Raw genomic sequence first — 23034 nt, forward strand, 5'->3', positions numbered from 1 at the left:
CTGGGTACAGTTTTCTAACTGAAGTCTGAAGGAGGGGCATAGAGGGAGGAGCCAGTTCGCACCCATTCAAAGTCTTATAGTGTGCCCATGTCTCCTGCGGATCCCGTCTATACGCCATGGTCCTTTTGGAACCCCAGCATCTTCTACGGACTAAGAGAAGAGGATTTACCGGTAGGTATTAAAATCCTATTTTTTTTCTTAATGTAATTGCGTAGACTACAAACAGCAAATCCTGCCTTTAATGCTAAGAAAACTTAAAAAATTAACAGGTTAAATCAGTCAATGGGCATAACCATCAAAATGCAGTTGAGTTACATATGCATTAGGCTGCCAGGTCGTTAGCTGAATGATTTTGTGTTTATTACTCTAGGTCAGGTGTGGCCAACCAGTCAGAGGCAAAGAGCCAGAAAAGATCCGTAGTAAAGGGCAAGAGCCACTATCATGCGCGAGCCCAAAAATGGGGGCGTGGCCTAGTTTTCACAAAGCCACACCCCAGTTTTATGCGCGCACCTTTCGGTATGACATTTGTAGGAGTATGACCTTGTGTCATAACCCCGTTTTTAGTCATGTTGTACAGTGCCACATACATATAAAAATGCCAATAAATGGGTGCCTCCACAGTGCCAGATACATATACCCCCTACACAGTGCCAGATACACATATGTCCACACAGTGCCAGATAAATATATGCCCCCAGTGCCAGATACACATGCCCCCACAGTGTTAGCTATGCCCCCAGTGCCAGATACACATGCTTCCACAGTGCCAGATAGGCCCCCAGTGCCAGATACACATGTCCCCACAGTGCCAGCTATGCCCCCAGTGCCAGATACACATGCCCCCACAGTGCCAGATATGCCTCCAGTGCAGATACACATGTCCTAACAGTGCCAGATATACCCCCAGTGCCAGATACACATGTCCACACAGTGCCAGCTATGCCCCCAGTGCCAGATACACATATCCTAACAGTACCAGGTATGCCCCCCAGTGCCAGCTACACATGTTCCCACAGTGCCAGATATGCCCCCCAGTGCCAGCTACACATGTCCCCACAGTGCCAGCTAAGCCCCCAGTGCAGATACACATGCCCCCCCAGTGCCAGCTATGCCCCCAGCGCAGAGACTCATGCCCCCCCAGTGCCAGCTATGCCCCCAGCACAGAGACTCGTGCCCCCACAGTGCTAGCTATGCCCCCAGCGCAGAGACTCATGCCCCCCAGTGCCAGCTATGCCCCCAGCGCAGAGACTCGTGCCCCCACAGTGCCAGCTATGCCCCCAGCGCAGACTCATGCCCCCACAGTGCCAGCTATGCCCCCAGCGCAGATACACTTGCCCCCACAGTGCCAGCTATGGCCACAGTGCAGATACACGTCCCCACAGTGGCTTGCCCCCCCCCCCCCTAAGTGCTTCTCACCGTGCTGCTGCTGCGAGGATAGCGCGCGCCTCTCCTGTTCCTCTGACTCTGGTGGCAGTGTATATCGTCAATTCAGCTCCTGCCCGTGAGCCAATCAGAGCTCGCGATCCGGCAGCCAATCAGGAGTCTTAGCTGCCGGACCGCGAGCTCTGATTGGCTCATGGTCCGGCACCGAATTGAAGCTAGACATAGCCGCAGGAGTCAGGGCAGGAGAGGCGCGCGCTGCGCTCTCCTCCCCTCTCCTCACACGCCACTGAGAGTCCTTTGAAGTAGCGCAGCGGTGGCCGGGAGCGGATCGAGCCGCATGCGGGCGATGAAAGAGCCGCGGGTTGGCCACCCCTGCTCTAGGTTATCCCATTAGTGATGCTTGTTACAGTTCTGTCATTTTGCATGCCACAATAATAAGTTACCGTCTATAAAACGATTTTGTGTTGTGAAGATATCAGGAGGAATTGTTTGGCTTCTATTACAACAAGGTTTACAGTATGAAAACTGGACTGTAAGATTTACTTTAGTAGTAATAATACAAATAAGCTGTGAATTGTAGTGATAAATATTATGCATTCTGTGACATTTAAATACACCTCTTTGTCATATGCTGAAACATCCTATTTATTCAAATGAGAGATGAATATGGATTAACGCCTACCGATAAACAGAAATTGTTGTGACTCATTAATCTTCCTGGCTCACATTTGGCCTGTACATTTTTTTTATTCTAGTGTTTAGCATCGTAAACTATATTAAAGGAAAAAAGGGTATGGGGCTTCTATATAATATTGCTAAAATATGAAGAATAAAATGTTTCACCTACTGACATGTCCTTCTCCACTGTTTAATAGTAATTCTTAGCAATGCCAATTTTGTGCAGGCTAATTTTAGGTTACGTTAAACAAAGAAAATATCCACACCCTACAATATAATATATCCACACCCCACACCCTGGGTTTGCACTAATCTAAGGTTTGTTTCTTTAATTTACAGTAGGGGTAAAAAAATGGGATAAAAAGAAACATGCACTTTAGTGTTTCTCTATTACTACATGTTGAAATCTGCACAAACAGTGGCACATTTATAGCATCCCTTCATTTTTTTTTCTTGTTTTATGTTTAACGTTAAAATCCTCACTGTACATGGGCATTGATGCAATTAATGGAGATTTGACCGACTTAAATATGAGCATCTATCTCCAATGTTTAACATTTACAGTACTAGTGTGTCTAATGTAGGGTTTGTATAGCTTTATTTTCTAAATGGATGGCTGATCATCAATGGAAGCATTGTTTAAAAACAAACCATGGCCCACGGTCATATTCTTAGGTCAGTTGGCTCTTCTAATTGCTTTTTATAAATGTTGTGAAATATGTTTGTTTGCCTTCAGCAAATAGGATGAATGCGTAAGTGTTTGTTATCCCTTATTTATAAAGCATTTAGATATTACGCGTTGCTTATGCTAGGTACACAATGAAACAATATTGTTCGTTCAAGCAACTAACGATATATCTGTAGTGGGTTGGCTGGCGAATATACACAATATGTCTCTGAACGACGTCGTACAGACATATCGAGTTGGCCCGCTTCATAGCCGATGCAGATATATCTTGCTTAATATATCGGTATGTGTGGCTGTGTATATGAGCTACCGCCTGTACGCTGGCTATAGGGACTGACATTACAGCAGGGCGGGCAAATTCAAATGCCTGCCCAGTTGTGCTGTGTGGTCCCACATATGGAGTAGCTTACTTAGTCGACCTCTCCGTTGGGTCGGGCATTATGTCGCCCAGGTGTGCACCCAGTGTTACTGCGTATATACACTTATTTATAAACTATATTATGCTTTTTAATTAAGTGGAAACACACAGAGAAATGACGTAACAAGTGTTGGCTCCAAACCATAAGTATGCTATTCCATATAGCTTTCCACTGTACCACCGATCTGCCTCAAAATGAGAGGGTGGAGCACTTTAGAGCAAAGAGGGATGCGAATCGGCCAGGCTAATAACCCTTTCACATCGCACAAATAACCCGGTATCGACCCGGCATATTGCCGGGTCGACACGGGTCAGTGTGCGGTGTGAAAGCGCCAAGTCCAAATTCCCAGGTCGACTGACCCAGTAATTCAACCTGGGTTATAAGCAGTGTTATTCCCGGGTTGAATACTAGGTCAGTGGCTGCGTAAACGTATTCCTGGGTCGATGCGACCTGGGACTCGTTTACTAGATAGGGAGAGGCGGCGTGGAGATGAGCTCATCTCCCAGCTCGGCCTCCGCAGCCGGCTCCGCCCCCCTGCCGCTATGGCAACTGACCCGGCATATTGCCGGGTCGGATAGCCAGCCAAAAGGGGTAAAAGAGTCTCCAATGCCGGATCCCACGCGGGAGGACACATTTCCAATTCCCTGGTGGGAACCGGCATTGGATATGTGATAGGGGTATAAGGGTGCAAGTCGGGCTACAGTTGCTGATGTGTAAAAACGCTGTGTCAAAGGCAATTAACCTGGAATTTAATTCTCCTCTAAATCTTATTTGAAGTGTTTATTTGGCCTTTCAATTAAATGTTTCAGTGACCTTTACAGTAAAACACTAAAAAGTGTTTATAAAAAAAAGTTGCACTAATGGAATCAACTAATCGAGTGAATGAGACTGATAATGAGCCTGATACTATCTCGCAACTGTCTGCCTAGAATGAGGCCTACTTGGTTGTTAATAATTTTGGTCAATAAGGGCAGGACGAGAATTTTAGTGTTAAGCTTAATGTCCATATTTAACAATCTATAGTTAGCACAATTATTCTGATCTTTTGCACTCTTATGGCCTCTATTATTCTGCCCTAAAGGGCTTGTCTTTCAGAACTCTATTAAATGGGGCTGATAAGTGGGGTATAAGGTGACACCAGAAGGTTTTGCAATAACTAGGGAGAAGCCATATGGGCCTCAGTGGTTTGTTGGCTTTCAGAGTTTAGACAGCAGCAGCAACTTTTTCAGAGATTTCTCTCTCATAAACTAGGGGACATTGGAGGTAATTACGCAGGGGTATAGAAGTGTGGTTAGTGGGAGCTGGCACTTTAAATAATTTAGAAGTGTGGAGCTCCTCCCCCTCATCCCTCAGAAAAATGTGCCCTTGGGAACTGGACATACTGGACCCTGCTCCAGCATTTCTTTTGAATTTTTCTTCGTATTTTTCATTCTCTTTATTATCTCTACAACCCTTCCCCACTTACTACAAAAGCAGGGTCCGGGTTAGGGGTGCCCTGACTTAGAGTCAGAAGAGGTGGTTAGGGCTTATTCTCAAAGCGCCTGTCCAACCACTATTGGGGATTTCAGCAGCACCTCACAAAAGGTGCTGTCACACCCCATCAACAGAGTAGCACAAGCGCCTGGTGGTGAGTAACCACTGGCAGTTTAACAACCCAACTATGATCCCCCTTCCTTTCTCCTCACTGCCTGTTATCTCGGCTGCAGCACTTAGTCGGACTGAGACCAGCTCAAGTAGCTCAGCCGTGCTGCTCCAGCCATCCCGCCTTCACTCTCCTGCGTCTTTTAACAAGAACGCACGCCACCTGTTCCTCAGCGTACCTCACTGCAGGACAGAGCACATGAATCCGTGGGAGCTCGTTCTCTCCTGAACAGGGAGGAGAAACCACTATATATATATATATATATATATATATATATATATATATATATATATATATATATATATATATATATATATATATATATATATATTATTATTTTTTTCTCTAACGTCCTAGTGGATGCTGGGGACTCCGTAAGGACCATGGGGAATAGACAGGCTCCGCAGGAGACATGGGCACTTTAAGAAAGAATTTAGATTCTGGTGTGCGCTGGCTCCTCCCTCTATTTCCCTCCTCCAGACCTCAGTTTGAGACTGTGCCCGGACGAGCTGGGTGCTGTTCAGTGAGCTCTCCTGAGCTTGCTGTGAGAAAGTATTTTGTTAGGTTTTTTATTTTCAGGGAGCTCTGCTGGCAACAGACTCCCTGCATCGTGGGACAGAGGGGAGAGAAGCAGCCCTACTCTCTGATGCTAGGTCCTGCTTCTTAGGCTACTGGACACCATTAGTTCCAGAGGGATCGTACACAGGATCTCACCCTCATCGTCCGATCCCAGAGCCGCGCCGCCGTCCCCCTCGCAGAGCCGGAAGACAGAAGCCGGGTGAGTATGAGAAGCAAGAAGACTTCGAAATCGGCGGCAGAAGACTACGTTCTTCACTGAGGTAACGCACAGCACTGCAGCTGTGCGCCATTGCTCCCACACACCTCACATACTCCGGTCACTGTAAGGGCGCAGGGGGGGGGGGGGGGGCGCCCTGGGCAGCATATGGACCTCTTTTACATGGTAGAAAAGGGTAAAAAGAGAGGGGGGGCACATAATTAGGCGCAAAAATCAATATAAACAGCAGCTACTGGGTTAACATTAAGTTACTGTGTTATTTCTGGGTTTATAGCGCTGGGGTGTGTGCTGGCATACTCTCTCTCTGTCTCTCCAAAGGGCCTTGTGGGGGAATTGTCTTCAGATGAGCATTCCCTGAGGGTGTGGTGTGTCGGTATGTGTGTCGACATGTCTGTGGTAAAAGGCTCCCCTAAGGAGGAGATGGAGCAAATGTGTGTGTGAGTGGTGTCTCCGTCGACAACGCCGACACCTGTTTGGATATGTGAAATTAAGTGCTAAGGAAAATTTATTGCACAAAAGATTAGAGAACAGACAGGGAATCTACCCAGGTCTGTCCCTATGTCGCAGAGACCTTCAGAATCTCTCAATGCTCACTATCCAAAATAATAGACACTTATATCGACACGGAGTCTGACTCCAGTGTCGACTACGATAATGCAAAGTTACAGCCAAAATGGCAGGAAAGTATTCAATATATGATTATTGTAATAAAAAATGTTTTGCATATCACTGATGACTCATCTGTCCCTGACACAAGGGTACACATGTTTAAGGGGAAGAAAGCTGAGGTAAATTTCCCTCCTCTCATGAAGAAAAAGAGCGGGAATCTCCAGACAAGAGACTGCAGTTTCCCACAAAGAATTCTCAGGGAGTATCCTTACCCTATTAGGGCCAGGATACGATGGGAATCTTCCCCTAGGGTGTCACGTTTGCCCAAAAGGTAGCGCTGACTTAACAGCTATCCTCAGGGATCCTGCAGATAGCATGCAGTAAAAGTACTTTGAAGTCCATTTACACACATTCTGGTACACTACTCAGACCGGCGATTGTGTCGGCATGGGTTTATAGCGCTGTAGCAGCGTGGACAGAAAAAATGCTGTCTTAGATATATATATATATATATATATATATATATATATATAAAACATGCCCAAAGAGACATTAGTCTACTGGGTTCTAGAGTCAACGCTATGTCGATTTCTGCTTGACGTGTCCTGCGGAACATGCAATGGACAGGTGATGCCGACTTAAGAGGCATATGGAAGGTTTACCTTACAAGGCTGAGGATTGTGTGGAGAAGGGATCTCGGACCTGGTCTCCACAGCTATAGCTGGTAAATCAGATCTTTTGCCTTATATTCCAGCACAGCCTAGGAAAGCACGACATTATCAAATGCAGTCCTTTCGATCACAAAGAAACAAGAAAGTCCGAGGTGCGTCCTTTCTTGCCGGAGGCAGGAGCAGAGGAAAGAAGCTGCACAACACAGCTAGTTCCCAGGAACAGAAGTCCTCCCCGGCCTCTACAAAATCCACCGCATGTCGCTGGGGCTCCACAGGCGGTGCTAGGCCCGGTGGGGGCACGTCTTCGAAATTTCAGCCACAAGTGGGTTCACTCCCTGTTGGATCCCTGGGCAATAGATATTGTGTCTCGGGGATACAAGCTGGACTTCGAGGAGATGCCCGCTCACCGACGGCCCTGCCGGCTTCCCCCCACGAGAGGGAAATAGTGTTAACTGCAATTCACAAATTGTATCTTCCACAGGTGGTGGTCAAGGTTCCCCTCCTTCAACAAGGAGGGGGTTATTATTCGACCATGTTGTAGTCCCGAAACCGGACGGTTCGGTCAGACCCATATTGAATTTAAAATCCCTGAACATATGCTTGAAAAGGTTCAAGTTCAAGATGGAATCACTGAGAGCGGTCGTCGCAAGCCTGGAAGGGGGGGGATTTTATGGTGTCTCTGGACATAAAGGATGCATACCTTCATGTTCCCATTTATCCACCTCATCAGGCGTACCTCAGATTTGTGGTACAGGATTGTCATTACCAATTTCAGACGTTGCCGTTTGGTCTCTCCACGGCACCAAGAATATTTACCAAGGTAATGGCGGAAATGATGGTACTCCTGCGGAAGCAAGGGGTCGCAATTATCCCATAATTGGACGATCTCCTCATAAAAGCGGGATCAAGAGAGCAGTTGCTGATCAGCGTAGCACTTTCTCTGGAAGTGTAACGGCAACACGGCTAGATTCTTAATATTCCAAAGTCGCAGTTTGTTCCTACGGCTCGTCTGCCTTTCCTGGGCATGATTCTAGACACAGACCAGAAAACGGTTTATCTCCCGATAGAAAGAGCTCAGGAGCTCATGACACTGGTCAGGAACCTATTAAAACCAAAACAGGTGTCCGTGCATCACTGCACTCGAGTCCTGGGAAGGATGGCGGCATCATACGAGGCCATTCCCTCGGCAGGTTCCATGCGAGGACCTTTCAATGGGACTTACTGAACAAGTGGTCCGGATCACATCTTCAGATGCATCGGTTAATCACCCTATCCCCCAGGGCCAGGGGGTGTCTCTCCTGTGGTGGCTGCAGAGTGCTCACCTTCTCGAGGGCCGCAGATTCGGCATTCAGGACTGGGTCCTGGTGACCACAGATGCAAGCCTGCGAGGGTGGGGAGCAGTCACACAGGGAAGAAATTTCTAAGGTCTGTGGTCAAGTCAAGAGACTTGCCTTCACATCAACAGCCTGGAACTAAGGGCCGTATACAACGCCCTACGTCAAGCGGAGACCCTGCTTCACGACCAACCGGTTCTGATTCAGTCAGACACCATCACCGCAGTGGCTCATGTAAACCGACAAGGCGGCACAAGGAGCAGGGTAGCGATGGCGGAAGCCTCCAGAATTCTTCGCTGGGCGGAAAATCATGTAAGCGCACTGTCAGCAGTGTTTATCCCGGGAGTGGACAACTGGGAAGCAGACTTCCTCAGCAGACACGACCTCCACCTGGGAGAGTGGGGACTTAATCAGGAAGTCTTCGCACAGATGAGGGCATCACGCCTCAACAAAAAACTACAGAGGTATTGCGCCAGGTCAAGAGACCCTCAGGCGATAGCTGTAGACGCCCTGGTGACACCGTGGGTGTTTCAGTCGGTCTATGTATTTCCTCCCCTTCCTCTCATACCCAAGGTGCTGAGAATAATAAGAAAAAGAGGAGTGAGAACGATACTCATTGTTCCAGATTGGCCACGAAGGACTTGGTATCCAGATCTGCAAGAAATGCTCACAGAGGACCCGTGGCCTCTTCCTCTAAGACAGGACTTGTTGCAACAGGGGCCCTGTCTGTTCCAAGACTTACCGCGGCTGCGTTTGACGGCATGGTGGTTGAACGCCGGATCCTAGCAGAGAAAGGCATTCCGGATGAGGTCATTCCTACGCTGATAAAGGCTAGGAAGGACGTGACAGCTCAACATTATCACCGTATATGGCGAAAATATGTTGCTTGGTGTGAGGCCAGGAATGCCCCTACGGAGGAATTCCAGCTGGGCCGTTTCCTTCACTTCCTACAGTCAGGAGTGAATTTGGGCCTAAAATTGGGCTCCATTAAGGTCCAGATTTCGGCCCTATCCATTTTCTTTCAAAAGGAGTTGACTTCTTTACCTGAAGTTCAGACGTTTGTAAAGGGAGTGCTGCTTATTCAACCCCCTTTTGTGCCTCCAGTGGCACCTTGGGATCTTAACGTGGTGTTGAGTTTCCTGAAATCCCACTGGTTTGAACCACTCAAAACGGTGGAGTTGAAATATCTCGCGTGGAAGGTGGTCATGCTATTAGCCTTGGCTTCGGCTAGGCGTATGTCAGAGTTGGCGGCTTTGTCACATAAAAGCCCCTATCTGGTTTTCCATGCGGATAGAGCAGAATTGCGGACCCGACCACAATTTCTGCCGAAAATGGTTTCATCCTTTCATATAAACCAACCTATTGTGGTGCCTGTGGCTACTACGGACTTGGAGGATTCCGAGTTGCTTGATGTAGTCAGGGCTTTGAAGGTTTATGTAGCCAGAACGGCTAGGGTCAGGAAAACAGAGTCGTTGTTTATCCTGTATGCTTCCAACAAGCTTGGTGCTCCTGCTTCAAAGCAGACTATTGCTCGCTGGATCTGTAACACGATTCAGCAGGCTCATTCGGCGGCTGGATTGCCGCTGCCAAGATCAGTTAAGACCCATTCCACTAGGAAGGTGGGCTCTTCTTGGGCGGCTGCCCGAGGGGTCTCGGCATTACAACTTTGCCGAGCGGCTACTTGGTCAGGTTCAAACACTTTTGCAAAGTTCTACAAGTTTGATAGCCTGGCCGAGGAGGACCTTGTGTTTGCTCAATCGGTGCTGCAGAGTCATCCGCACTCTCTCGCCCGTTTGGGAGCTTTGGTATAATCCCCATGGTCCTTACGGAGTCCCCAGCATCCACTAGGACGTTAGATAAAATAAGATTTTACTTACCGGTAAATCTATTTCTCGTAGTCCGTAGTGGATGCTTGGCGCCCGTCCCAAGTGCGGACTTCTTCTATAATGCTTGTATATAGTTATTGCTTAAATAAGGGTTATGTTATGGTTGCATCAGGGTTGACCTGTTGCTCTGTTGTTGTTCATACTGTTGACTGGGTATGTTTATATTGCCCTGGATTACCAAAATCCTTTCCTTGTACTGTCAGCTCTTCCGGGCCCAGTTTCTCTAACTGAGGTCTGGAGGAGGGACATAGAGGGAGGAGCCAGAGCACACCAGAATCTAAATTCTTTCTTAAAGTGCCCATGTCTCCTGCGAAGCCCGTCTATTCCCCATGGTCCTTACGGAGTCCCCAGCATCCACTACGGACTACGAGAAATAGATTTACCGGTAAGTAAAATCTTATATATATATATATATATATATATATATATATATATGAGAGAGGGAGAAAGTTAACTGTAGCAGCGGCAATGGGGGTCATTCCGAGTTGTTCGCTCGGTAAATTTCTTCGCATCGCAGCGATTTTCCGCTTAGTGCGCATGCGCAATGTCCGCACTGCGACTGCGCCAAGTAAATTTGCTATGCAGTTAGGAATTTTACTCACGGTTTTTTCCTCGTTCTGGTGATCGTAATGTGTTTGACAGGAAGTGGGTGTTTCTGGGCGGAAACTGGCCGTTTTATGGGAGTATGTGAAAAAACGCTACCGTTTCTGGGAAAAACGCGGGGGTGGCTGGAGAAACGGAGGAGTGTCTGGGCGAACGCTGGGTGTGTTTGTGACGTCAAACCAGGAACGACGAGCACTGTACTGATCGCAGATGCCGAGTAAGTCTCAAGTTACTCAGAAACTGCACAGAGATGTCTTATCGCAATATTGCGAATCTTTCATTAGCAATTTTGATAAGCTAAGATTCACTCCCAGTAGGCGGCGGCTTAGCGTGTGCAAAGCTGCTAAAAGCAGCTTGCGAGCGAACAACTCGGAATGAGGGCCAATATTGGGTGGTGTGAGGAGGGGGGGGGACTTATACAACTTCTACAACGCGGGCTGCTTAGCATCTCCTCCCACTTATCCTGTAACTCTCCTCACTGCAGGAAGAGCACAGGTGCCATTAGTATTGTCAACAAAGACTGTGACCAGATCAAGACTGCAGTCTCCAGTGGATTCATCTGCCACAATGGGGAACATCCCTTCTACAATACCTTCTGACAAGGACTGTGAGTATGCTGGGGTGTTGCACTGGTTAGTAGTGACAGGGAATACATTTGAGTGGGTGTTGTGGGCTCTCTTCCTCTGTTGAACATGACCCTCTGGTCTTACCATTATTATCATCACTTTTCACTGTATGCTATACTTGTGTGAATGTGTCTGTCATTATGGCTGCCAAATCACACAGGTGGGGTTTTTGTCTCTGTTTAAAACCCATTTCATTGCAGCCCGCAGCACCCGGTGGGGAAGCCGGCAGGGGGATAAGGCCTGACCTGTAGCCCCTCCCCAAGCCCCAGGGCGCCATTTGGGTAAATGTTCCCGCCCTGGAGCTGCATTTTCCTCCCTCGCTCCCTATCAGCCGCCATTACACGGAGCTGCGCTGCTCCTGGGACTGCTTGGGCAAATCCTCCTCTGTTAAGCCGCCTGCTCGTCAGCGCTGTGCATTTTACAGGGCACTTAAGTATTCTACCTGTCAGTGGACTGTGTTAGTTAAGAAAGAGAGTGCGTACTATCAGGGTTGTGTGGTACAAGCACACTGTGATATACATCCAGTATTTACTGTGTTTTGTTATATATATATATATATATATATATATATAAAACACTCACTTCTCCAGCGATGCAGAAAAAGTAGACAAGCCAGCACTCACGTGTAGATGAAAGAAAAGCAGGATTTATTCCTTAACCAAACGGCATGGTGAAGTACAGCAAACACAGCCCTGGGCTGTATTTGCTGTACTTGTCTACTTTTTCTACATTGCTGGAGAAGTGAGTGTTTTATATTTATTGCTGCCTTGCACCACCATTTTTTGTTGTACTTGTCTACTTTTTCTGCATCGCTGGAGAAGTGAGTGTTTTATATTTATTGCTGCCTTGCACCACCATTTTTTGCTTTATATACATAGGCTTTGAGTGCTGTCGTGATTTCCTATATATATATATATATATATATATATATATATAAATATATATATACATACATACATACATACATACATACATACATACACTCTCTCTCTCTCTCTAAATATATATATATATATATATATATATATATATATATATATATACACACTGAGTATTACTTTGTATTGATAGTCCAGTGCAGTTTTATTGTTTGGTATAACTTCTGCATTGTACATTTGTGACTATATGTGTGTGTGCATGTAGCTGCTGCGTGGCTTCCATCTCGTGTATTTCACTCGGCTTGCTACTCCTATATTCTGTAACCTGAGCTGGCTAAGTGCGGCAGGTTTATAAACTAATATAGGTGTTTCACAATATATACTTACTGTGTATTTTTCTTTGTGATTTATAGTCACCATATATCTCTTGGATTTCCGGTTTGTGCTGACACACTACACTGGGAGTTCTTGCTAGATATATTGTACTAGGTTGCCGGTTATTGAGCTTATCGTTATGTCAGCTACACTGGGCAACGGAACTGGGGCTTCTACCACATTGCGTAGAGGTGATGCTGCAGACACTTTTGAGGAAAACATGGCAGCAGAGTTGAGGTTCTGGGGGTTCCTTACCTCCCAGTGGGTCTGTAGCATCGGGTGCCAATAATGACCCACCTTGGGCTGCCATCTCCACTTTATTAAATACGCTGGTAACAAAACTTACGCCCCTTTGGGACTTCCTATGCCAGTGCAGCAGTTTATGGTCCCTGCAGTCAATCCGTCATGGGCAGATCAAATTTCATCTCCGTTACAGTACTTGAACCAATGGCTGACTAAAAAGAAGTCTCACTCTCGCCCACCTAAGACTAAGACGTCTTCTAAACGGGCCGCTACTTCCTCACAATCCACCGCTGTTCCGGACATATCCTCTGAGGAGGATGGTGCATATACTGACCCCACAGACACCGACTCTGATGCTTCTGATGGGGAAGGGAAGTCACTGGTGGATATCCCTGATTTAATTGAGACTATCGGGATCAGTCTTCAAGCCTCTGATGAACCTGGGCCTGCGATTGTCTCTACTAATCCGGACAGATTTAAACGTAAGAAGGTGGTTAAACAAGATTTACCTCATTCTCAACACCTGGCTGACATACGTCTGGAATCCTGGGAAAATCCGGGAACAAAATTCACACCGCATAAGAGACTGTTGGCTCGTTATCCTCTCTCTGCGGAGCTATGTAAAACTTGGGAAACTCCTCCGCCTGTAGATTCTCATGTTGCACGCATGGTAGTTTCCTCAGCTCTACCAGTAACTACCGTCACCTCTCTGAAGGAACCGACGGATAGACGTGTGGAGGGTTGTTTGAAAGCGATTTACACCCTAACGGGGGCTGTGCATAGACCAACCACTGCAGCAACATGGGCTGTTGAAGCATAGGCTCAGGAGCTGGAGGCGGAGCTACCTTTCAACGCTTCTGATCATGCCAGACAATGTTTCTCATATATTGCCACGGCTTCTCTTTACCTTAAGGATGTGGCTTCCGATGCCGGGCTGCTGGCGGCCAAGGCTGCCACTACGTCCATCTTGGCTCGACGTATCCTTTGGTTGAGATCCTGGTCAGTGGATATGGATTCTAAGAAAACCCTGGAGGTGCTTCCTTTTGAGGGAGACATTCTTTTTGGAGAAGACCTCAATAAGATTGTGGCTGACCACGGCCTCTGCTAAAACAGCTTGCCTGCCAAATACGGCTCCTTCTGCACAGAAGGCTAAAAGTACTTTCTCTCAGCCCTTTCGTCCTCCAGGAAAAGCAAAAGGTCAGGCGTACCCGAAACAAGCTCGTACTTCCAAACCTGCCAAGCCCAGACCAAAGCGGGCCTGGGCTGCCGGTCAGCCTGCTACCAAAACTGACAAGCCTGCCACATGATGAGGCGGGCCTTCCCCTGGGGGATCCCAGGGTGGGGGGCCAGCTTCTAGGTTTTGCCCAGGAATGGTTGAAGACCACTTCAGATGCCTAGTTAAGGGAAGTCGTCACTCAAGGTTACGCCGTATCCTTCAAGAAACGTCCCCCTCATCGATTTTGCCTGACAGACGTCCCTTTGGACCCAGGGAAGGTAAACGCTCTTCATTCAGTAGTAAAATCCCTCCTGACCACAGGAGTGGTAGTACAGGTGCCTGTGGCTCAGAGAGGCAAGTGGTACTATTCACCGCGGTTTCTAGACCCGAAACCGAACGGGTTCTCGTGGCCCATTCTCAATCTCAAGTCCTTGAACAAGTATGTGAGGGTCTCCAAGTTTCGGATGAAACGCTACGCTCTATTGTTCTGGCCTTGGAGCCTGGGGACTATGTGGTCTTCCTGGACATACAGGATGCCTACCTGCATATTCCTATTGCAATGTCACATCAGCAGTACCTGAGGTTTGCGGTGGGCAACCTACATTACCAATTTCGGCCGTTACCTTTTGGTTTGACAACAGCTCCGCGAGTTTTCACCAAAGTAATGGCGGTAATGACGGCTGTACTCCGCCGTCAAGGGGTCAGGATCCTGCCATACCTGGACGATTTGTTGATCCTGGCAAATTACCCCAGAAACTCTCCTGCGTCATCTAGATCTGACTGTCCAGTTCATGAAAGCCCATCGGTGGCTAGTCAACTGGAAGAAATGTTCCCTGGTTCCTGCTCGGAGCATGGTGCACCTGGGAGCGTTATTGGACACTCACAACCAGCGGTTGATCTTGTCTCAGGAGAGGGTCCTAAAGCTTCAGGACAGGATTCGATGCTTCCTATCTCGTCCGCAAGTGTCGATACATTCGGCGATGCAAGTGCTAGGTCTCATGGTGTCGACTTTCGACATGGTGGAGTATGCTCAATTTCATTCCCGCCCTCTGCTGAAACTGATTCTTGCCAAGTGGGACGGCCTGCCTCACCGGATCAGGTCTCAATTGATCTCCTTGTCTCTCCTTGGCTGCAGGACCATCGATTGAGCAGGGGTCGTCTCTTCTGGATCTCCAACTGGGTCTTTCTGATGACGGATTCCAGTCTGAGGGGTTGGGGCGCGGTGTTCGAGCAACACTCTCTTCAGGGTCGGTGGACCAGGGAGGAGTCTCTCCTCCCGATAAACATTCTGGAATTGCGGGCAGTGTTCAATGCTCTGAAACTGGCACTGAACAGGCCTGTTCAAGTACAGTCAGACAACGCCATCACGGTGGCGTACATAAATAATCAAGGCGGCACTCGTAGCCATATGGCAATGTTGGAAGTGTCAAAGATTCTTCAATGGGCGGAATGCCATCTGCCAGCCATATCGTCAGTGTTCATTCCGGGGGTCCTATACTGGGAAGCGGACTTCCTCAGTCATCAGGAAACGCCGGAGAGTGGAGCCCCCATACAGAATTGTTTCAACTCCTCGTGGACAAGTGGGGCCTACCAGGTGTGGACCTGATGGCATCTTGACACAATCACAAGGTCCGGTCTTTGAAACAAGGACAAGGACAAGGGATCCTCAAGCAGCGTTCGTGGATGCTCTGGCAATTCCATGAAACTTTCGGCTGCCGTATGTGTTCCCTCCGGTGTCACTCCTGCCCTGGAGTAATAAGGAAGTTCAAGCAAGAGGGAGGAATCCTACTTCTGATCGCTCCAGCGTTGCCCAGACGGCACTGGTTCTCCGATCTACAGGGCCTCTCGCTAGATCATCCCCTTCTACTTCCACAACGACCAGACCTCCTCATTCAGGGCCCTTGTGTTTACCAGGACTTGGCCATCTGGCTTTGACTGCGTGGCTGTTGAAGCTTCTGTCTTGAGGGCCAAGGGTTTTTCTGAGGCGGTCATTCAAACTATGTTGAAGGTCCGTAAGCCGACTTCTGCTCGGATTTACCATAGGGTCTGGAATTCTTACTCTACTTGGTGCGTGTCTCATAATCATGACGTTTTCAGGTTTAGTACGGTCAAACTGTTGGCCTTCCTACAACAGGGCCTGGACTTAGGCCTTCGTCTGGCCTCCCTCAAGGTTCACATTTCTGCCTAGTCGGTTAGGTTTCAGAGAAAGATTGCTACCTTACCGGATGTTCATACTTTCACCCAGGGTGTGTTGCGGATTCAGCCTCCTTATATACCACCCGTGGCCCCTTGGGATCTGTCGGTGTTTCTGGGGCCTTGCAAGAGTCTCCGTTTGAACCTCTTGGGTCTGCAGACCTTAAGTGTCTTTCCCTTATGGTTTTGTTTTTGCTGGCTATCGCGTCAGCTAGAAGGGTCTCGGACTTGGGTGCCTTATCCTGTAAGTCCCCCTATCTGATTTTTCACCGTGACAAGGCGGTTCTAAGAACACATCCGGGTTATCTACCCAAGGTGGTGCCTTCCTTCCACCTTAATCAGGAGATTGTGGTTTCGGCCTTTAGTTCTCCTGAGTTGTCTTCCAAAGAGCGGTCTTTGGATGTGGTACGGGCTCTCCGTATCTATGTGAAGAGAACTGCCTCCGTTGGGAAGTCTGATTCTCTCTTTGTGCTGTTTGGATTTCACAAACGTGGCTGGCCTGCTAACAAGCAGACCTTGGCCAGACTGATTAGAATGGTGATTGCACATGCTTATGTACAGGCTGGTCTGCCAGCTCCTGCTACCATCAAAGCCCATTCTACTCTGTCTGTTGGACCTTCTTGGGCGGCCCGCCGTGGTGCGACCCTTGAACAATTGTGCAAGATGGCTACGTGGTCCTCAGTGAACACGTTCATAAGGTTCTATGCCTTAGATACTTCCGCCTCCCAGGATGCTTCCTTTGGACGCCGGGTTCTTGTGCCTACTGCAGTGCGTCCCCTCCCATAAGGAACTGCTTTGGGACATCCCCGATGTTAATCCTTGTGGATCCCAGTGTACCCCGCAGCAGAAAACGAGATTTATGGTAAGAACTTACCATTGTTAAATCTTTCTGTGAGGTACACTGGGCTCCACAAGGCGCCCATCCTGACGAACTTGGCTTCTTTGGGTTGGTATGACATTAGCCGCTGACACCCTCTCCTGTAGTGAGTGTGTGGTGTTTGTGGTTACTAACGATTGTCGTCTCTGGTACCTGCTACTGCATTGGACTGGTTAACGAAACTGAGCAGCTGTGCACGGAGGCGGGGTTATAGAGGCGGCGGCGCTGTGCATCTTGGGAACAGTCAAAGCTTTGAGCCTGTTGGTGCCTCGGATCAAGATCCTACTCTACACCTCGATGTTAATCCTTGTGGAGCCCAGTGTACCTCGCAGAAAGAGATTTAACAACGGTAAGTTCTTACTATAAATTTTGTTTTTCCTCCTAAGGTGCTGTCTCATCATTCCACATAAATCGACCTATTGTGGTTCCTTAATTTACGGGTGATTCTGGACATCCCTCTACGCTGGATGTGGTACGGGCTTTGAGAATTTGTGACTTGGATTGCATCCTTGAGGAAATCGAAAGTGCTATTAATGATGTATGATGCTGTTCGCAGAGGCTGTCAGGCCTCTAAACAAAGTATTGCTCGGTGGATTCATTTGACTATTCGTCAAGAGTAGATCAGTAATGCTAGACATCCGCCTTCTACTGTTTTGGCATACTCAACCAGCTCGGTGGGTGAATCTTTAGCAGCTAATAGAGGTGCCTCAACCATGCAGCTTTGCAAGACAGCTACCTGGTCTTCAGTTAATACGTTTATCAGTTTCTAAAAGTTTGCAGCTTTGGCTTCCAAGTTTGGTCTTCTTGTTCTGCAGGTTCCTAAGTGCCCTCCAATTCGTGGGAAAAACTTTGAAATGTCCCCAGCTTATTTACCGCCAGTGTCCCCTAGTAGATGAAAAAGAAAATTGAATTTTGGTACTTACCTATAAATCCTTTTCTCTGTTTCCACAAGGGACACATGAAGCCTACTACAGGGTGGTGTCACCTGCCATTTTGTTTTGTTTTTTGGTTGCTGTTTTATTGTTACATGGTGGTTGTTGTAAGTGATTGTCTCCTCTCTTTAACTCTACTGTTTTCCAACTTCTCTCAGTCTACATTTTCCTAACTGGGTAATGATGGGTAATAGAGGGGGAGGAGCTAGATTTAAAGTGCCTGCTGCCACTAACCACGCCTCTATACCCCCAACTTAATTACCTCTAGTGTTCCCTGTGAAATCAGAGAAAAGGATATATCGTTAAGTACCAGAATCCCATTTTCAGCACTAAGCGCTGAAGCCATGTCATGAGACAATTGAGGTAAATGACATTGTGAAATTAATTGTTGAAATACCACCATGGGTAGCTTCATTAGAATGCAAAGAGAAGTTATATAATTTATCATTGAATTTGAGATTGTATCCGTAATATTTTAAGGATCCCGTTCGGGTTGACCTATAGTGAATGGAGAGGTTGTTGCTTTGTGCAGTTTGGGTCTCTGGGCCTAATTCAGATTTGATCACAGTAGCAAATTTGTTAGCTAATGGGCAAAACCATGTGCACTGTGGGGGGGGGGGGGGGGGGGTTAATGTAACATGTGCAGATAGTTAGATTTGGGTGGGTTATATTTGTGTGCAGGATAAGTACTGGCTGCTTTATTTTTACACTGTAATTTAGATTTCAGTTTGAACACACCCCACCCAAATCTGACTCTCTCTGCACATGTTATATCTGACACCCCCCGCAGTGCGGTTTTGCCCATTAGCTAACAAATTTGCTCCTGTGATCGATCTGAATTACCACCTCTGTCTAGAGGCAAGTAGCCTATTGGCCTTATTTCCCTTCTCACAAAAAGACTGACTGATCTACTTCTGTGCAGTTTCAGCCTTAGCCATCAACAACAAATTGAACTTTCTTTGGTGGTTGACAACCTAGACAAAGCATCTTTAGAGCCCAAGAGTTTAAGAGAGTGTCTCAGAGTAAGTAGGTGCAATTGCTCACAGAGCTCTAGGTTGCGCTTGGCTTCGATGCACCAGCAGAGTTTATAATCAAATGTATGTGATTAACAGCATAAGAGCCTCCCATAGGAGCATAGGGGAAATAGTAGGAGCCACAATAGTTTTTAAAAAAAATGTTGCAGTTCTGTTTCTGAGTACATCCTTAATTGTTGGTTGAGCAGTTGTCTATCATTTAAGCACCACAGGGGATGATGATGGCCTAATTGGGGCGTTGGGGACATCCAATTACTGAGATGAATTAACTTATTTATTTGTTAGTATTATACTTCTAAACGAAGCAACCAACTACAATGCCAATATAATTCTGCATATCTACAGACCAAGAACTTTAATTTGGTATATGATGTGCCCTCCTAGAAATGTCACTTATAAAAGTCGTTCTTCTGCTATTAATACAGTATATAGATAGTAGATAACACAAATCTAGTGCTTTCCTGGTAAACTGCTTTCTCTGGTGAGAGTAAGCAGTACTGTGTTTTTTCTTTTGTCAAACTAACAAAAAGAATTTTCATGCATATACAGTATTATTTATTATTATTACTACCAGTTATTTATAGAGCGCGCACACATTCCGCAGCGTTGTACAGAGAATATTCACATCAGTCCCTGCCCCAGTGGATCTTACAGTCTATAATCATATCACATGTACACACACACACACACACACACACACACACACACACACACACACACACACACACACACACACTCTCATGCTAGGGTTAATTTTGTTAGGAGCCAATTAACCTACCAGTATATTTTTGGATTGTGGGAGGAAACGGGAGTACTCGGAGGAAACCCACGCACGTACGGGGAAAATATACAAACTCCGCAGTTAGGGCCATGGTGGGAATTTAAGCCATGACCTCAGTGCTGTGCGGTAGTAATGCTAACCATTACACCATCCGTACTGCCCGCAGTAGGGGGTGATTAAATGTATTTAATGGGTGCCCTAAATTGCATTTCCCACGTCACTGTAGACGGAGTGGTATTCAATTGTTTGGGTGCCTATTGTTTTATTGCGTTGATCTCGCTCTTCAGTGCAAGGTTTAGCAGCGTAAAACTGCTAAACCTGATTAAAGTGTTTGGCGCAAAGAAAAAAGTGCCATTTGGACACCCAAGTGAGTGACTTTTCATGGTGAAATGATGTTAGTGTGCCCGTCGCAGAAACAAATGAATAGCTGACGGTAGGCGGGGAGGTTGGGGGATAACAATTCAATCACCCCCCTAATGTCCTATAATTAAACAGATATATATTATGACAGGAGTAATACTATAACAAAACTCAAGAATTTTATTTTTCTTTATTCTGTACGTACCAGTACATGTGACATTACTGTGAATAAAAATAATAAATTCAGTATACCAAAGATTTGATAAAAGTAAACTGATTGGGTGAAGGTATAAGTTTATATGATTGTTCTGTGCATTATGTGAATATTATGTCATATATATACTATTTTTTTGTGTTTTTTACAGGTACATGCTTGGGCTGTCAGCAGTTCCTGCTATAATTCAGTTCCTTGGCTTTCTTTTTCTGCCAGAAAGTCCACGATGGCTCATTCAAAAAGGTCAAACACAAAAGGCTAGAAGAGTTTTATCTCGTATTCGGGGAACTCAAACAATTGATGAAGAGTATGATAGTATAAAAAACAGTATTGATGAAGAGGAGAAAGAAGTGGGCGCAGGTAATTTTCTCTTTAAACTATGTTGAGTAGTTTGTGTCTATCATTCAAAGGTCACAGAACAATGTTTTGGGATTTTTTACATTATATTTCACTAAAGGCAATTTTCTGCTTAGGGGTCCGTCTATTTACTAAGACTTGAATGGCAATAAAGTCACTGGAGATAAAGTACTAGCCAATCCACTCCTAACTATCATTTTTCAAACAGCCTGTGGCATAGCAGTTAGGAGCCGATTGGCTGGTACTTCATCTCCAACGACTTTATCTCCATCCAAGGCTTAGTAAATAGGGGTGGTCTTCACTTTGCCGGCGGTTGGGCTCCCAGTGACCATCATACAGGCGCCGGAATCCTGACCGCCGGCATACCGACAGTTCTTCTCCCTCTTGGGGGTCCATGACCCCCCTGGAGGGAGAATAGATAGCGCGGCGCGCCCGCAGCGAGCTCGCAAGGGGCTCATTTGTGCTCGCCCAGTTGTCGGTATGCCGGCGGTCAGGATTCCGGCGCTGGTATGCTGGTCGTCGGGAGCCCGACCGCCGGCATACCATACTACACCCGTAAGTCTCTACAAACCATGTTGCTTTTAAGGTGAATTAATTATGCATCAAGGAATGATACAGTATTAATACATTGTTCTTCTGTTTTCGTATATCCGTGCTTTGCAGAATGCCGCCTTTCAGTCAGCTGTCCCATGGTGTTTAACACGAGCTCTGAGCAATCTTTTTACCATTTGTTTGTTTTCCGTTTAATATACTGTACAAACTTGCTTAAGTGCAAGTTAAAGGCACATAAAAACAGTCCTTTAGCTGAGTTTAACTAATCTGAAACACAGAATAAGTTCTTGGGGAATATAGCATTGCTTTACATTTCTTTTAGGCTTTTTATTTTTCTTCTTTTACTGTACCTGTAGATAATTTGTATGCTCTTCTGTTATAAAGGTTTTATAGGTATTACATGTATTATCTGTACCCTACAATACCATATAACCTGTAACATGGTTTATCCGTTTGAAGCTACGTTTTGTTTTTATATTGATAGAATTGAAAATATTTGCTGTGCAATGTTTTGATGACATTTCTTTTATGTTTTATGTAATTTGTAGCATCTGGTAACTCTATGCTGTTGATGTTGTTGTGACTGAAATATTTGTTTTCTAGTCAGCGGACAATGGTATAACACATCTTTGTAGTATGTTTTATTCGGTATCTGGTCTCTAGGTCGACTACACTTAGGTCGACATGGTATCTAGGTCGACAGGGACTCTAGGTCGACATGACAAAAGGTCGACGTGAGTTTTTCACTTTTTTCTTTTTCATTTTTTGAACTTTTTCATACTTTTACGATCCATGTGGACTAAAATTGGGAACGGTAACTTGCGTGAGGCACTTTGCGCGAAGCATGAGGTGCAAACACGGTGCACTAGTTGGGGATCCCGGTCACTGTAGGGAGAAAATAACACCAAAAAAGTGCAAAAACTCATGTCAACCTAGGCACTGTCGACCTAAGTGTGGTCGACCTTGCATACCACACCCGTTTTATTTAGGATCATGGCCTAAAAAGTAGAAAATTGAGGAGTACAGACATTGATAAACAAAGTGACCAATTCTCCAGTGTCAAAGCATTTCATCTCTAATAAGATCATACCGCACAGTTAAGCTGAAAACTACTAGAAAAGGTCATTCTGCCAATTAGAGTCAGTAGTGGGAGTTTTTTTTTTTTAATGCCAATACAACTGATAGTGTTACTTTTTCTGGAAAGGTGCTATGCCATTTATAAAGTATGCAGAAGACTTTAAGTGAAATTAAAAGACAGCCAGAGACAGAAACAAAGTAAAGCGTATATATTGTTTTAGGATAAATGACCTTCAAAGAACCCCTAAAATACCAAAGTGACATTTTTTAATGTAAAATAAAGTACAAATGCAACCAACCTTGAACCTCATTTAGGCCCATATTTATCAAGCCTTGGGGTGTGATAAATTGCACGGTCATAAAGTACTATGTTACAGCCTGTGTTTGATAAAAATTACAGGAGCTGATTGTTAGGTACTTTATCACAGTGCAATTAATCGCTCTCCAAGGCTTGATAAATCTGGACCTTAAATGTGAAATGTTAGCCCTTACACACTGGTATATTTCTCTGGCTGGGTCTATAGGATTATCCACAGGATAACATTGGGATATGGTTGAGCGACAGCGGAAATGGCACCAACACGGTCACGAGCTTTCTGGCCTCCCAGGA

General features: G+C 46.1%; 1 protein-coding gene across 3 annotated transcripts in view; it reads left to right on the forward strand.

Moving 5' to 3' along the window:
• Nucleotides 1-23034, forward strand: part of SLC2A13 (solute carrier family 2 member 13) — a 440469-nt gene that overhangs the window by 123606 nt on the left and 293829 nt on the right. For all 3 annotated transcript variants that reach the window (XM_063927084.1, XM_063927085.1, XM_063927086.1), the window contains exon 3: nt 20590-20798. In XM_063927084.1, coding sequence (XP_063783154.1) covers nt 20590-20798 — 209 coding nt within the window. The remainder of the gene's footprint in view (nt 1-20589; nt 20799-23034) is intronic.

This window comes from Pseudophryne corroboree, chromosome 6, assembly GCF_028390025.1.
Source record: "Pseudophryne corroboree isolate aPseCor3 chromosome 6, aPseCor3.hap2, whole genome shotgun sequence".
NCBI classification, from domain to species: Eukaryota; Metazoa; Chordata; class Amphibia; order Anura; family Myobatrachidae; genus Pseudophryne; species Pseudophryne corroboree.